The sequence below is a fragment of the Leptodactylus fuscus genome, chromosome 7, assembly GCF_031893055.1.
Source record: "Leptodactylus fuscus isolate aLepFus1 chromosome 7, aLepFus1.hap2, whole genome shotgun sequence".
Taxonomy (NCBI): domain Eukaryota; kingdom Metazoa; phylum Chordata; class Amphibia; order Anura; family Leptodactylidae; genus Leptodactylus; species Leptodactylus fuscus.
In genome coordinates this window covers 38,277,718-38,293,910 of record NC_134271.1, presented here as the reverse complement: position 1 = coordinate 38,293,910, position 16,193 = coordinate 38,277,718, and the positions used below count along the sequence as shown (strand labels likewise).

The following is a 16,193-nucleotide window of genomic DNA, read 5'->3' as shown; positions in this document are numbered from 1 at the left end:
CCTGCACTGAGACGCAGTAAGACGTCATCGACACATGCCGGGTGTGGGCCTGAGTTTACGTGGCCACGTCACCCAGCATGTGATGTAGCTGGGGAAGGGGGCCGGGACTGGATCGGAGGCCCGGTGCTGACTGTGGGCAGCTGCTAGAGCAGCGCTGCTGACAGTAGGTGGGTGGTGAGACAGCGCTGTCTCCAGGGCCGCCTTAAGATGTTTCTAAGGCAGAGAAGATGCTCTGGAAACATCTTGGGGCGATCCTGGAGACAGCGTTGCCTCACCACTAACCTATTGGCAGCAGCGCTGCTCCAGTGTCCTCCCACAGAGGTCTTTCACTGCGGACCAGTCATGTGACATTTTCAATTACCGTATTGACTCGAATATAAGTCTACGCGCACTTTCAGCACAGAAACTGTGCTGAAAAACTCGGCTTATACTTGAGTATATACAGTATTTAAAAACTGATCTTGGCATTGATAAACTCTCAATGTTAGCTTTGCCCAAAATGCAGTATATATTTCATTTGCATAATGAATAAAAAAGTTTGTTCTTATTTAATAGTGTGTTTACATTTCAGATATGCAGCAGTTGGAAGCTCATCTTAAGACCAAAAAAGTAAATGAACAAGAAATGAGAGAGCCTCTGGTGAGACAACTACAACAGCTTATAGAGTCTCTTCAATCAACAACTGATCAACTATCTTCAAACCTCAGTGGGAATGTGAGATCTGAAGTGCAGCAACAATTACACATAGCTGTAGCAAAGTAAGTTTTATATGTAGAGCTTTTATATTTCTTGCTTATTTCACTGGGGGAAACAGCGCCATAGGTATTGACCTGGCCACTAGGAGACAGACACTAGGAAAATGAAAAGCTGTCGTTTCTGCCTCCAGGCTATACCCTGCCACAGGCACTCTACGTGAATCCGTTTAAACCTAGTGTCTGAAGGAGGCAGACAAGACCTGACTCAGGTCTTTCTGTCTTATATTGTTTTTATTTTTCTTTCAGGTACAGGGGGTGGTCTTGAGGTCACTACACTAGTCGTACCCCACTGCAGATGCAGCGCTCTCAAACTACACCTACCAGTCCCCACTCCACTGACCGTATCAGCAGCCAGAATCCGGTGACCCAACTCCCATATGCGAGGTCTACTGAGGGGGTGACCCTGCGGGGGTCTGATGTTGCCAGTCAGGTGAATTATGAAAAGATTAGAAGATTGGAAAGTATGAGATTTACCTCAGCTCCTCTCCTCCTCCACCTCAGGACCCCTGAGTCCCTACCATGGTCTTGCTGGGTCAGCTAGCTCCCAACCGCCTCTCCAGGGGAAAAAAAAGAGTCCTTGTTTTGGGGTGCATCACTGGGACATTTTTTCTGGGGCTCTTCTGAGCCTCTCTGGCTGCTCCTACCGAGCAGCCTCTGTCAGGGGAACACCCATTCCCTATCCTTGGTATGGGCACCCCTTTGTCTGGCCCTCTGGTACCTTTTCCAGGCCTCTGGAGTTCCTTGCCGAGCATACCTGCTGAGGTTGCGTAGTAGCTGGCTACATTTGCACGTGAGTCCCAGGCCCCAACCTGGCTTGCTCCTTTCCTGGGCTTTTCTGGCCACCAGCCCCCCCCCCTTGAAAAGTTTCATTGGCTGGGGGACTGTCCTGGCAAGCCAGCCAGCCCTCCCAAAAGTTTCTGAGTACCTGGGCCATGTTGTCCTTATCGGACTTAGCCAGTCAGTGGTGTAAACTTGGAACGACTGCCTTCCCAGATCGCCACTCAGTCGGTGGCTCCTGTGGATCTCACCGGAAAGTTCCAGATCTTAGTTTGGAAGGCCCCTGGAACTGGAAGTCTTCCTATATGTCACGGTCCTCCACCCCTTCCTCTGGGCACTCCCCAGATAGGGCCTTCTACTCTCAGCTCCACTCCGACAGGAAGATCCCTGTCTTCTCCTGCCCGGTCTACTTCTCCTGGGTATTCCTCTGACTCTGACCAAGAGCATCAGCTAAGCTCATCTCTATCTGCTGCTAAGTGGGAACTTAACTTTGCTGTCAGAGATACCCTACAGATCTCTGAGGAACTGGATCCGTGCTCTGAAGTGGGCACTTCCTTCCACCACCGTTATCAGAAGGGTCTCAACAAAAAGAGTCTGTGGCTCAGCTAGTAAGGTAACAGCCTTAAATGCTTGCCTTTCCTATCCACTGGATCAGAGGGAACAGTGGCTTCACCCTACTACTAGGAAGTTGGACGTCTCTTTCCTTTCCCTGACCTGTGTGTCTGCAAGGGAACTGTATCACATTTATCTCTAGCCAGGAGAAGCTCAAGGAAGCATACAGTATCAAGCCGGCTTGACCGAAGCTCTATTGTCTGTCAGCTACCCCATGTTTCTTTCGTATCATTTAGAGCCTCCCAAGGTGGTTCCTGAGATGGCTCTCCAAGGTTTTTATTTTGGTTTCAGAGGCAAAGAAGCTGTTGTTGGCCTTACTCCTTTTCCAAGACGACCCGGGCTGACTTTTTGGCAAAGGCCTAGAGATGCTTATCCAAAGATGTTGGAGGAATAGTTTCTTCATCTCCTAGAGGCATCCTAAGTGCCAACCATTCTCTGCTAGCCATTCTCTGTGTTTTTGCTCCTTTGGTAGTTTGGTAGCTCCATCTCTTGCTCAGAAGGCCCAGACGTGCCTGGTGGTCCTGCACCAAGTCATCCAGGCCTCACACTTCCAAGCCCTCCTCGACATGAGTGTGTACTCTCACTCCTGGCTCCTCGAATAGGGATTGTGGGTCCAAGAGGTGTCATCCGGCTATTCCAGCTTTTGTCAGAGTCTCTTTTTCTTCTCTACGTCGAACAATTCAGATGGACTACAATCTCTAGCTTGAGGGAGTCGGCGTTCCTGCCTCAAAGGGTTACTATTCCTACCTGTTCTCCATTTTAAAAAAGGATGTCTTCTCTTGTCCCATCCTGGACCTGAATGAGCTCAACAAGTTTGTCCTTTTCCAGTGTGTTATGCTCCCCTTTGGGCTGGTCTCTGCCCTCCGGGTGTTTACCAGTGTGATGGCGTCTCTCATGACCATCTTTTGCTCCAGTGGTGCCGTCGTGATTCCATACATGGACAACTTATAGATCACCTTGGTCCTTCTTTGCTTGTTTGTCAGGCTCATCAATCATGAAAGGTCTTGTCTTGTGCCCTCTAAGCACGTGGAACATGCACCAGGGCATGATTCTGCTCCCGGCGGCCAAGATCCTAAGTTCCAATGTATCCCTCTTTCAGGGAAACTCTCTTTGGTTCTGCAGTCCCCCGCTTGGGCCTCCATCCACATTTACTAAGTTTTCAACAAATCCTTTTTGTGGCCTCTGCTGAAGCCAGTTTAGGTGGTAAGTTTCTGCAAGCAGTTAAACTCTATGGGTTCGCATGGCCATGTTATTCCCAGCCTCTAGGACTGCTTTAGAACATCCCATGGTGCTGTGTCCCTTTGATGTGTACCCCTCTTTGGGGGATGTTTGTCAATGTATATTGTTTATGATTTAGGCTTCGCAGAGTCTGTTATGCCACATTGTGTGCTAGAGATACTCCTCCTGTGTCCTGTTTAGTCATGTCTGTTAGTTCATACGTCGTTTACCTATGCTGATCACCCCACTTCTGTTCTTGTTTCTCTGCTGTGTACTGTTGTTTGCTTCTCTCTAGTCCCAAATGGCAGTAGTCTGGTTGCCCAGAAACCAAGGATGTCAGAGGAAGGGGGGTGGGGGCTACACTACAACCTAAATAAGTCCGCTTCTGGAGGACGACTTGGTTACTCAGCAAGCAGGTAGCAAGGGGAACGCTGGGGTGTACAAAAAGATCCTTTATGCCTTGTCCAGGATCACAAGCTCTTATATTGGGAGAGATGTGAGTTCTCATCAGTTGTTGTTGACTTAAGGAAGTGCCCTGGGGCTAAACAGTGGAGGCCTCAGTGAACCAGACTGCAGATTCATTTGGTATTCGTTTTCTCTTTTAATCCCATTTTTTTTTTCCTGTATCGTGTTCCTTGTTTTTACATGTATTTACTTGACATCGAATGATGTATATTCTGTATACCTTAGTGGCTAGTACCAATTTACTCGGATTAATAAATGTATAAAATTTATAAAGCTCACTTGGATAAGGTTAGAGGCCTGGTTTATGACCAAATGACCAGTAATCCTGGGTATCTGTCATCCTCCTAATTAATGTTGTTATTGGTTCTTCTCTCAGCCGAGTGGATGTGCACTGTGCAGTTTATTTAAGACATTGTGAGGTTAAATAGCAGCAGACGAAGAGAGATAAGAACAGTGCAAGTGCTTGTGTTCATTCCTGATTGTTGTAATACATCTTAATCACACAATAAAGAAAGTTTAAACAGTTCCATATATAGCCAGCTGCTTCCGCTTCTAGTGGTGTCTACTGGCAGCAAGCCAAGCATGTGCTCTTCTTTACACAAAGGGGTCTTATCCTGGATGCAGACGCCATCTTATCATATAACATCATACTCCAGCCTCAAGCATAAGCAACCGCAACTATCATTCCTAAGAATAACAATGTTTTTCATACATATTACATGATTACAACCGTCACAGTTTAATTTTATCCTATGAACCCAGGCACACACAGGTGTTGAGGGGTGCTCGTAGGTAGACCAAAAGGCTTGGCAGAGTGGTATTATTCACAGTGGTATTATTCTTGGTCGTGTTTTAATGCCAAAATTCTTATCTGTAGCCCCCATAGATTGAGATATCCGTGATTAAAGCAGATGTGTATTTTCTTAAACTTTTGGTTTTAACATTGTGCAGCAGAACACGTACAGCTGACAGTGCAGGGAGAAGAGAAAGGTATGTAATTATTCCCTTGTTTCTGTCACTTCAGATAATCCTATGGAAGGCAGTACCATTGACTTTTTGGACTTTTGTTCATGATACCCTTCCTCTCCCCCCAATGTCAATCAGAAGCATGATTGCCGTATAACACCTTGTATACTATGGTTAATGCTGACTGCAGCACCTAAGTAGTTTTACAGAAGTAAAGTAAAAATAGACTTTTTTCCCCTTGTTAATGAAAAATAAATTCTGTATTTTTCAGACTATAAGACGCATTGGACTATAAGATGCACCTAGGTTTTAGAGGAGGAAAATGAGGAAAAAAAATTTGAAGCACAATATGGTACAATATTTAATATATAGGAGTTGTAGTTTTGCAACAGCTGCAAAGCCTCATTGACAGGTTTTTTTTGCGGGGCCAGATTTACTTTTTAGTTCTACCATTTTGGAGAATGTCTATTGCTTAGATCACCTTTTATTTAAATCAGAGGCAAAACGGTGAAAACCCCCCCCCGGCGGTTTAGCACTTTTGATTTTGAAGTTCACAGTACAGGAAAAATATTAGTAGACCGGACATTTTCGGACACACGGATTCCTAATGTGTATGTGTTCCACAGTCATTTTCTACTTTTATTTGTATTCTAGGGAAGGGAGGTGATATAGAACAAGTGTATTGCAGTCTATGGGAGATTCTATACATTACTATTGGTCATAGACCACCCGCAATAGTAATATAGCATTGACAGGCCTGGGAGCTTTCAGTAGACTCCCGGCTGTCACCAGAATAGGTCGGCTCCTGCGATATCGCCACACAGGAGCCGGCCTGCAACTTTACAGGTATGGGGCTGGTGGGGACTGGCCCTGGGGGGTATTTTACACTTTGGGGGGAAGGAGGGGTTAAGATTTTATGCCCACAATTAGAATGCATTCTGATTGCGGGCATTAGCAGAGCGGCCGCCATTACAGACCCGACATCCGCTGTAATAGAACGACTGATGCCGGGGAGGGTTTTAGACGCCGACACAGGTGCCGGGGCTTGCGGCATCGCTACGCTCCTGCCCTGCAGGAAGCCAGCAGTGTCAGGAGCGTGTGGCGATGCTGCAATTCCGCTCCTCCACCCTCCCTTATAGTCCACATTCGGACTATAACACGTGCCCTCATTTTCCCTCAAAATTTTTTGGGAAAAAAGTGCGTCTTATAGTCCGAAAAAATTATCATTACATCCATATCAACCCCTACAATTAAATTAGTGTGTTATTTATTCTACATGATAAATGCCATAAACAGATGCCAGAATTGATGTTTTCTGTTCATTTCGTCTATGAAAAAGTAATGCAATCTATTCAAAAAGTCTTATGTACCCACAAAATACAAGGTTTCATAAAGCTACATTGAAATGAAATGTAAAAAGTTATGAAAGCTGGAATGCCGAGAGGGATAAAATGTCACTGTTTAAGGCTAAATATGTTAGATCGCTAAAGGGTTAAAATGCACATAAGGCACCAGAGTTATGGCTTAGCAAAATTATTTTGGCCATAAATTCAAAATCTGCAAGTAAAAGAGTGACAATTTTGGGAGGGTTTTTGCAATTTTAATGTGACTGTCATCTGTGAATGTGACACCGTAGTCAAACATGACAGAAGCATAATTTTCCTGTGTGCCACCACTTTTGGGGGTTAGAACAAGATCCGGGGGTGGAGCCAGGAGCCTATGCAGTCTGTAATAGAAAGAGGAGAAACAGGCACTACTCTCCCTGAAAAAGAACACCAACCTGGTGATAAGGAATGCGGACAAGGGGGGTGATGTGGTCATTCAAGATAGGTCAGAATATATACGGGAAGCACAACGCTTCCTTTCAGACATAACCTATTATTCAAAACTTCCCAAAGATCCAACCTCTGAACATCTTACCGAATACTACATTCTGATTGAAGAAGGTTTCCGAACAGGGGTACCAACAAAACGGGAAAAAGAGTACTTATGGGTTCAGAACCCCACCATTGCTTTGTATTACCACCTTCCTAAAATACACAAGTCCTTAATTGATCCACCAGGACGTCCGATAATTTCAGGCCTGAATGCCATCAGTAGAAATCTTTCGGAATATGTAGATTTACAATTACAGCCGTATGTAGTAAAATTGAATTCCTATCTTAAAGACTCCCCCTGTCTTATAAATCATCTGTTACATTTGGTTTGGAAGCCTTGTTTCAGATGGCTGACACTAGATGTGACCGGCTTATATAGCAACATTCCGCATAAGGAGGGGCTAGAGAACATAGCTCGAGTGCTAGGGGAGGATCCAAAGATGCCTCCATCCCAGAAAGCCTTTATCTTGAAGGGTATAGAATATATATTGACACATAACGTGTTCGAATTTGAAGGAGAAATCTTTCTTCAAACCACAGGGACCGCCATGGGAACCAGGTTTGCACCGAGCTATGCGAACCTGTACATGGGGGGGTTCGAGGACCATTATATACTGTACATTAAATATTATTTCAGTTTTATTGTACAGATTGTTACGGACACGATGATACCAAATATGTATTGTTTTTATTAATTTTTAGGTTTTTTTTTTTACATAACACTTTTTCTATAGAAAAAAGGGGATTTTTGGGGTTTTATAACTTTATTCTTTTTTTTTCAAAAGCTTTATTTTTCACTTTTTTTCACTTTTTATTTGACTTTATGTGTCCCTTTTAGGACACTGATTCAGCAATGATTTCATTGCTGAATCAGTGTTACAAGCTGGAGACACAGGCTGCACGTGTCACCATTCTGTATCAGGAAGCCAAGCGATGTAGACGCATCGCTTGGCTTCCTGACAACAGGGGCAGGATCAACCAGGTAACGGGGGCTCAGGCAGTCTGGGGTCACTGGCCAGACCCCAGACTGCATGTTTTTCATATCGGCACCCCCCGATCTCGCCGCGGGGGGTGCCGATACCGCCGGCACCATCACGGAACCGCTTCAGTTTCGTGATCATGTTTGATCACGGAACTGAAGGGGTAAAAAAAACCGAGGGGGGGCTTTTTCAGCACAAAAACTGTGCTGAAAAATTCGGCTTATACTCGAGTATATACAGTATATATACTTGGAGCAGTTTATTAGCTCTGCCCTTATAAATCTACCCTTATATAGTTGCAGGTTCTCTAACACCGGCATAAGGTGGGTGTGTTCAGTGCCAGCTCCAGGTTTGTGTGGACCCTTGGGCTACATAGCCTCAGTGGGCCCCAGTTGGTGCAACCCATGCAAACTGCAGCAAAAAAACTATTGAAATTGGGTGTTTTTTTTTTTGTTTTTTTTTGCAGAGGTGGGCCTACTTGAGTGGCCTGTAGTACAGTTCATTCCATACAAGTAGATACAACTTGTTCAGACATCAGAAAGTAAAGAGGAATTTTAGGCAGACATCTGCCCAGATTCCTCTTTATTTTCTACCCCCGGATCATGGTGGTGGAAACAGAGCATCAGCAGGCCCTTGCAGCTTTCCACCGCTGATTAATCCCAAATAAATGGGTCTAATCAGTGGGAAGTCTGAAGCTGAGGCCTCCGAATCAGCTGCTTTTTTTTTTTTTTCTTTTTTTTTTTTTCAGCATCCTGCACTATTGTTTTCAATAAGAGTCAGAATGAGATGAAGAGTCAGTTGATTTAATGAACCGTGACCGAATGTGGCCGCCCGGCATCCGCTGTAATAGAGAGGCTGATGCCGGCGAGGGATAGACGCCGGCACAGGTGCCGGGGCCTGAGACATCGCTACGGTCCTTTGCCCTACATGAAGCCTGCAGCGGCGATGCTATTCCGCTCCTCCGTCCCCCCGCCTCTGGCTTCATGCAGGGCAGCGATGTCTCAGGCCCCGGCACCTGTGCCGGCGTCTATCCATCGCCGGCATCCGCCTCTCTATTACAGCGGATGCCGGGTCTGTATTGGCGGCCCCTTCTCCCCCGGGGCCGGTCCCCACCGGCCCCATACCTGTAAAGTTGCAGGCCGGCTCCTGCGCGGCAATATCGCAGGAGCCGACCTGTTCGGGTGACAGCCAGGAGCCTACTGAAGGCTCCCAGGCCTGTCACTGCTATATTAGTATTGCGGCCGGGTCTATGACCAGCCGTAATAGTAATATACAGAATGTCCCATAGACGGCAATACAGTTGTATTGCCGTTTATGGGACTTGCAATCAAGTGACTGCAGGTTCAAGCCCCCCGGGGGGGGGGAATAAAATAGTAAAAAAAAAAAAAAAAAAGCTTTAAAAATATATAATAAAACAATTAAATAAATAAAAGTTCTAAATCACCTCCTTTCCCTAGAAAATATATAAAATTAGAAAATCATATGTCAAACACATACAAATTAAGTATCCCTGTGTCCGAAAATGCCTGGTCGACTAATAGTTTTCCTGTACAGTGAACGTCAATATCACAATTGCTAAACCGGCGGGGTTTTTTTCAATACAATTTGATCTAAAGAATAGACCATCCCCAAAATGGTATAACTAAAAAGTACATCTGACCCCGCAAAAAAAAAAAAAACACTATGCGTCCCCGTACAGCTGCAGGGTCACCTGTCAATGTGGCCATGCAGCTGTTGCAAAACTACAACTCCCATATATTAAATATTTTACAATTTTTTTGCTTCAAAATTATTTTTTTTTCCCCTATTTTCCTCCTCTAAACCCTAGGTGCGTCTTATAGTCCAGTGCATCTTATAGTCCGAAAAATACGGTACATCACACGGTCATTATAGACAATGTGAGATATATATACACAGGCACCAGAGCCCCTTTATACAGCTGATCATTGGGGAGTCACTTATCTTTTATTGACTACCTATTTTGAGATCATCACTAAAAATGAGCTGGAAAACGCCTTAAAGGGATTCTACCATTAAAACTTTTTTTTTTTTTTTTTTTTTTTTGTGGATAAGATGTCGGAATAGCCTTTAGAAAGGCTATTCGTCTCTTACCTTTAGACGTGGTCTCCGCCGCGCCGTTCCTCAGAAATACCAGTTTTTACCGGTATGCAAATGAGTTCTCTTGCAGCGATGAGGGTGTCCCCAACGCTGCCAGAAAAGTGTCTCCAAGCGCCGCCTCCTTCTTTATCCGCCGCGTCATGTTCAATGCCTTCTTCCGGCACAGGCTCGTAACCTAGCAGGGCAGACTGTGCAGGCGCACAGACCACGGGAAAATGGCCGCTAACAATACTGTGCAAGTGGCCATTTTCCCGTGACCTGTGCACCTACGCAGTCTGGTCTGCTATGCTAGAAGTTACGAGCCTGCGCCAGAAGACATTGAAGATGACGCGGCGGACGAAGAAGGAGGCGGCTCTTGGAGACACTTCATCGCTGTTTGAGCGCTGGGGCCTGACCCATCGCTGCGGGAGAACTCATTTGCATACTGTTAAAAACCGGTCTTTCTAAGGAATGGCGCAGCGGAGACCACGTCTACAGGTAAGAGACGAATAGCCTTTCTAAAGGCTATTCCGACGTCTTATCCACAAAAAAAAAAAAATGTTTTAATGGTAGAATCCCTTTAAGCCTAAGGCTCCATTTGGCGTCCTGCAGCAAAAAGCGCTGCGGGAAAAACCATTGCATTTCTTCCTGCAGCCCTTTGCACAGAAAGTTTGCAGAGCTTTCCTCGGCATACTTTCTGTTTCAACTATATCTAAACCGCCAGCATTTCCAAAACCCCCACTGTTTTGGAAATTACAACATGTATCTTATTTTACTGCAAAGTGGGAATGGAGTCTCACGGAAAAACACAACATTTTACAATTCCTACAAAGTGAATGGGATTCTAGCAAATCCCATCCATACATTGTGGAAAAATATGTGCAGTAGACATGCTGAGATTTCCAAAACCGTTGGGATTTTGGAAATCGCAGCATATGAATTATACCTGAAATATATGAAAACACTGGCGGCTTCCCTATAGGTATAATGGAAACAGAAAATGAAATGCGGTGTGGAAAAAAACAACACAATGCGTTACTGCTGCAGTTTTCCCTGCAGCACTATTTTGTTGCAGCCTGCTACGTGGGGCCTTAGTCTTAAAAAATCCCAAGTGCCACCTTAGTTAAGTTATTTGCCCCCTCATAATATGCCCTTATTCCCCCTGACATAAATACTGCACCCCTAATGACTCCTTATGTTCATAATGCCTCCTAATATAAATAACTCCCCCCTTGTATTCATAATGCCCCCTAATAACCTTTTTATAAATGACCCCCCTTATGTTCATAATGCCCCCTCCCTGATAGTTATTTCCCCTTCCAATTAACCCCTTATACTATTATAATACCTATAACTATTCTAAAACTAAAACACAAAAAATTATCGTTGCTTATTTATATAGCACCATTAATTCCATGGTGCTTTACATTTGGGGGCTTGCATACAGTACACAAAATATACAAACAGTTACAATACTAACAATTACCGACTGGCGCAGTGTGATAGAAGGCCCTGCCTGCAAAGGCTTGAGGGAAGAGGGATAGAGACAGAAGGTGAGGGGGAGACCGTTCAGGTGGTAGTGCGGTGGCAGAATTGTTATTGGGGCTTCTAGGCTTTCCTTAATAGTTGAATCTTCAAGGCCTTCTTGAAGCCTGCGTTTGTGAGGGTCAGTCTTATGTGTCTTGGTAAGGATTTCCAGAGTATGGGGGATGCACGGGAGAAATCTTGAAGACGGTTGTGTGAGAACAGAACGGAGTAGGAGGTCATTGGAGGATCTGAGGTTACGTGCAGGCAGGTAGTGGGAGATTAGGTCGGAGATATATGGAGTGGACAGATTGTGGATGGCTTTGTACGGTATGTTAACGTTAGTAACTTAAACTCAATTCGCTGGGCAATGGGTAGACAGTAAAGGGATTGGCAGAGTGGAGCAGCCAATGAAGAACGGGGGCGACGTGAATGAGCAGCACAGTTTAAGGTGGATGGGAGGGGGAGTGAGGGTGTTTGCTGGGAATCCATGGAGAAGGGTGGTGCAGCAGTAATCTAAACGGGAGATTGAGGACATGGACTAGCATCTTAGCAGGTTCTGGGGTATGGAAGGAGCGGATTCAATGGATGTTCTTGAGTTGGAGGCGGTAGGAAGTGTTGAGGGTTTGCATGTGCGACTTGAAGGATAGTTCGGGGGTCTAGGGTTGTCCCAAGGCAACGGACCCGTGGGACAGGGGTAAGTGTGGTTCCGTTAACTTTGTAAAAGGTGGTATCCAAGTGGGAAGCACTGAATGTGAGATATGAGCAGATCTAGGAAAGGGCCAGGTCTGAGATGCCAAGGGATGAGATAGTTTCTAACAAGAGGGAGTGGTCGACTGTGTCAAAGGCAGAGGAGAGGTCAAGGAGGAGCAGGACAGAGTAATGGCTTTGGCGGTTAGAAGGTCATTAGTGACTTTGGTTAGGGCAGTTTCAGTGGATTGATGGGGTCTGAATCTTGACTGAAGTCTATCAAAGAGCTGGTTGGAGGAGAGATAGGAGGATAGTTTGGAGTTGACGTGTTGCTCAAGTAGTTTTGAGGTGTATGGGAGCAGTGAGATGAGACGATGGCTATAGAGGATGGGTCGAGGGACGGTTTCTTAAGTATAGGTGTGACTTTTGCGTGTTTGAAGGCGGAAGGGAAGGATTCATTGGTTAGGGATAGGTTGAAGAGATGGATTAGGGCTGGGGAGATGACTTTAGAGAGTTTGGGAAGGAGATGTGACTGGATTATGTCAAGCGCACAGGAGGTGAGGCGGGATTTAGAGATTAGGGAGGAGAGTTTTTCGTCAGTGATAAATAAGTTATTCTTCATTACCTGGGATCCTGATGAACAGAGCCGCAGCCTCCTTTACGTCAAAGTGCAGAATGTCTGTGTATCAGCACAGGCAGCACGATGCTATGAAGTCATTGCGCACCTGTGCTGAGAAACAGATATCTGTTTGAATACTCATTGTTTTGTAAACTGCAGGCCTCATGTGGCATGTGGTTTACAAGACTGGCAAGTTGCAGGAATCATTCTAACTAGATCAGTGTCTGCAGACACAGATCTAACTTAAAAGTAAGATATATTAATGGCGGCACTAGGGTGGGCCCAGGGCAGCCACCATTGGCGTAACTAAAGTCTTGTGGGCGCGGGTGCTAACTTTTGTCTGGGGCCCCCTACTCCCTTCATAGAGCAAATTCTTGATAGTGGCGGTTATGGGCATTGAAGGGATATCTCAGATACTTGAAAGGAATACAGCTTTAGTAACTGCAGTCATTAAGAATACGGTGAGTGAGCAGCACAGCACCCTGCATGTAAGCAATACTGGGACTGTATTACATGCTCCTCAGTGTCCCCCACACAGTATTGTGTGTTCTATAGTGGCCCCCAAACAGTATTACACGCTCCATACTGACCCCCAAACAGTATTATGTACTCACCAGTGACCTATTTTAATCATTGCCCCTGGGGTCTGGAGGTGACCCCAGAGTATAATAATGGCACTATACTGTGGGGGGTGGCACTGTGGATCATATGATACTCTGTAGGAGCCATGGTGGAACATATAATATTGTGTGGGGACCACCGTGGAGCATATAATACTGGGTGGGGGCCACTCTTGAGTATATAATACTTTCTTGGGGCCAGTATTGTCACGTCATGTTGTAAGTGCTATTTTCGTAAAAACTTTTTTCACTGGTTTCTTGTACTGTGAAATTTTAATCTATTTTTCATTAACCCCTTCCCGACATCTGCCGTAATAGTACGGCGCTGCCGGGAAGGACTTCCCGCAAACCGCCGTACTAGTACTAGAAACTGTGTGCGCACCATGCCCTGCGGGTGTCAGGCGTATGTTACGGCTGATAATGCCCCTTAACACCTGCGGTCAGAACCGGGTCCGACCGCGGGTGCTAACCCCTGATATGCCGGCGGTCAACATAACTGCCGGCATCTCCGGGGTTTAGTTTCAAAATGGTGCCTATTGGCACCCCCCGCGCCGGTTTCGGGGGGTGCCAGTGTTCGTAGGGGACAGCCCAGGGTCTGATCAGTGACCCCGGGTCTGCCCCATCACTTACCCCCTTCATGCACCTGGTTGATCCTGCCTAAAAAGGAAGCTGTCAGCCTGTGGGTCTACACAGGCTGACAGCATCCTATACACTGCAATACACGTGTAACACGTGTATTGCAGCGTATATCTATTGAAGCAGTGATCAGCCGATCACTGCTTCAATCCCCCATGGAGACAGAAAAAAAAAGTTAGAAAAAAGTAAAAATAAAAAAGTTTAAGTTTAAAATAAATTAGAAATAAATAAAACACCAAAAATCCCTTTTTCCCCATATAAAATGTTTTATTATGTAAAATAAAGAAAAGAGAAAAAAACATTACATATTTGGTATCACTGCGTCCGTAATAACCTGAACAATAAAATTAAAACATTATTTAACCCGAACGGCGTAAAAAAAAAAACTAGAAAACTGCACAAAATAATGATTATTCACCACCTTTCAAAATGTTCAATAAAAAGTAATCAAATGGTCAGATTAAAACCAAAATGCTACCAATAAAAAGAAGAGGTCTTCCTGCAAAAAATAAGCCCTCAACCAGCTCTGTCTAGCGAAAAATAAAAATGTTATGCCTTTCAGAAGATGGCGATGCAAAAATAGATTTTTTTCCCTAAATTGAATTTTATTCTGCACAAATAGCAACGCATTAAAAAATAATATAAATGAGGTATCGCCGTAACCGTACTGACCCGCAGAATAAAGGTAACATGTTACTTATGCTGTACTCTGCACTGGGAAAAAATATATGCTAAAAAGCAATGCCAGAATTGATGTTTCCTTTTACATCCCACCCAGAAAGAGTTAATGTAGTCAATAAGTTACAGGCCCCAAAATGGTGGCATTGAGAAGCACATCTAATACCGCAAACACCAAGCCCTCATATGGCCACATTGCCAGAAGATAAAAATAAAAATCTAGCTTGTACAATGTGAAGACAAAAACCCTAAAAGTTGCCAAATTATTAGGACTTAAGTGGCTGCGACTAGAAGGAAATGTGTAAGTTGTGCGAATGTTTTCAGGGGACACCCCATATTTAGAGCTTATGAGAGATAATACACCAGCGCTGATCCCCCAGAATGCCCCTCTTCCCCATCCGTGTGATAGGAGCTAGTGGGAAAATAGAATGGGATTTGGTGTACCCAATTTACTCCGCATAGCTTACATATTCACTTCGGGGTTACTAATGCTCACTACATCACTTGATAAATTCTTTGAGGGGTGCGGTTTTCAAAACGGGGTCACCTTCTAGAGGTTTCCACTGTTTTGACTCCTCAAGGGCTTTGTAAATGTGACATGGTTCCTGAAACCGATCACAGCCAGATCTGCCCTCTAAAAGCTCCTTGGCGCGCCTTCCCTTCTGCGTCTTGCTGTGCGTCCATATATTAGTTTACACCCACAAGTGGGGTACTATGGTAGTCGGGAGAACTTGCATAATAAATTATGGGATGCGTTTTCTCCTTTAACGCCCTGTGAATGTGCAAATTCTAGGGCTAAATGAAAATATTAGTAAAATAAAATCAAATTTGAAAATTTCACCTCCATTTTGTATTAATTCCTGTTAAGCAGGGTTAAATTACTAGGTATATGTTGTTTTGGCTGATTTTAGGGGTGCAGTTTTGAAAATGAGGTGATTTATGGGGGACTTTAATACAAGGGTCTTTCAAAAACCCCTTCATAACTGGATTAGTCCCTTTAAAAAATGGGTTTTGGAAATTTCTTGAAAATTTTGAATATTGTTGTTTCACTTGTAAATCTTATAATGTCCGTAAAAAATAAAAGGGTGACTAAAGTTTGGTGACATAATGCAAAGATCTGGGACTTGAGATTTATGATATAATTTTGGCGGTCTGACTATCTGTATGCAATGCACATCATTCCAAACTTTATAAAATGCATATTTTTCTAAATTTCCACCAAATTTCCTATTTTTTCATAATTAAACACAAAACATATCAACCAAAATTTACCACTAACATGAAGTACAATGTGTTACGAAAAAACAATCTCAAAATCACTTTGGTAAGTTAAAGTGTTCCAAAGTTATTGCCACATAAAGTGACACATGTCAGTTTTGAAAAATTGAGCTTGGTCGGGAAGTCAAAAAGTGCCATCGGCGGGAAGGGGTTAAAGGACATGTTTTATTAGTATTATCACAATTCTGGGTGCTGAATTACTAGTTGCAATTTGTTTATTGAAAATATCCATTCTGCCCCTTTTCCCAAAGTTTCTTGTTCTATATCACCTCTGCGAGGACCGATTCCTGATTTTTTTTTTCTATTGCTAGATCTTCTTTCTTGCCTTCATGTTGTTCCGACATATGTCTGCTTAGTGGTGTATCATATTTCGTCTTATATTCCCAATATGATCTAATACT

General features: G+C 44.2%; 1 protein-coding gene across 2 annotated transcripts in view; it reads left to right on the top strand.

Moving 5' to 3' along the window:
• EDC4 (enhancer of mRNA decapping 4) overlaps positions 1-16,193 on the top strand; it is a 310,514-nt gene that overhangs the window by 237,110 nt on the left and 57,211 nt on the right. For both annotated transcript variants that reach the window (XM_075281772.1, XM_075281771.1), the window contains one exon: positions 572-758. In XM_075281772.1, the coding sequence (XP_075137873.1) occupies positions 572-758 (187 nt within the window). The remainder of the gene's footprint in view (positions 1-571; positions 759-16,193) is intronic.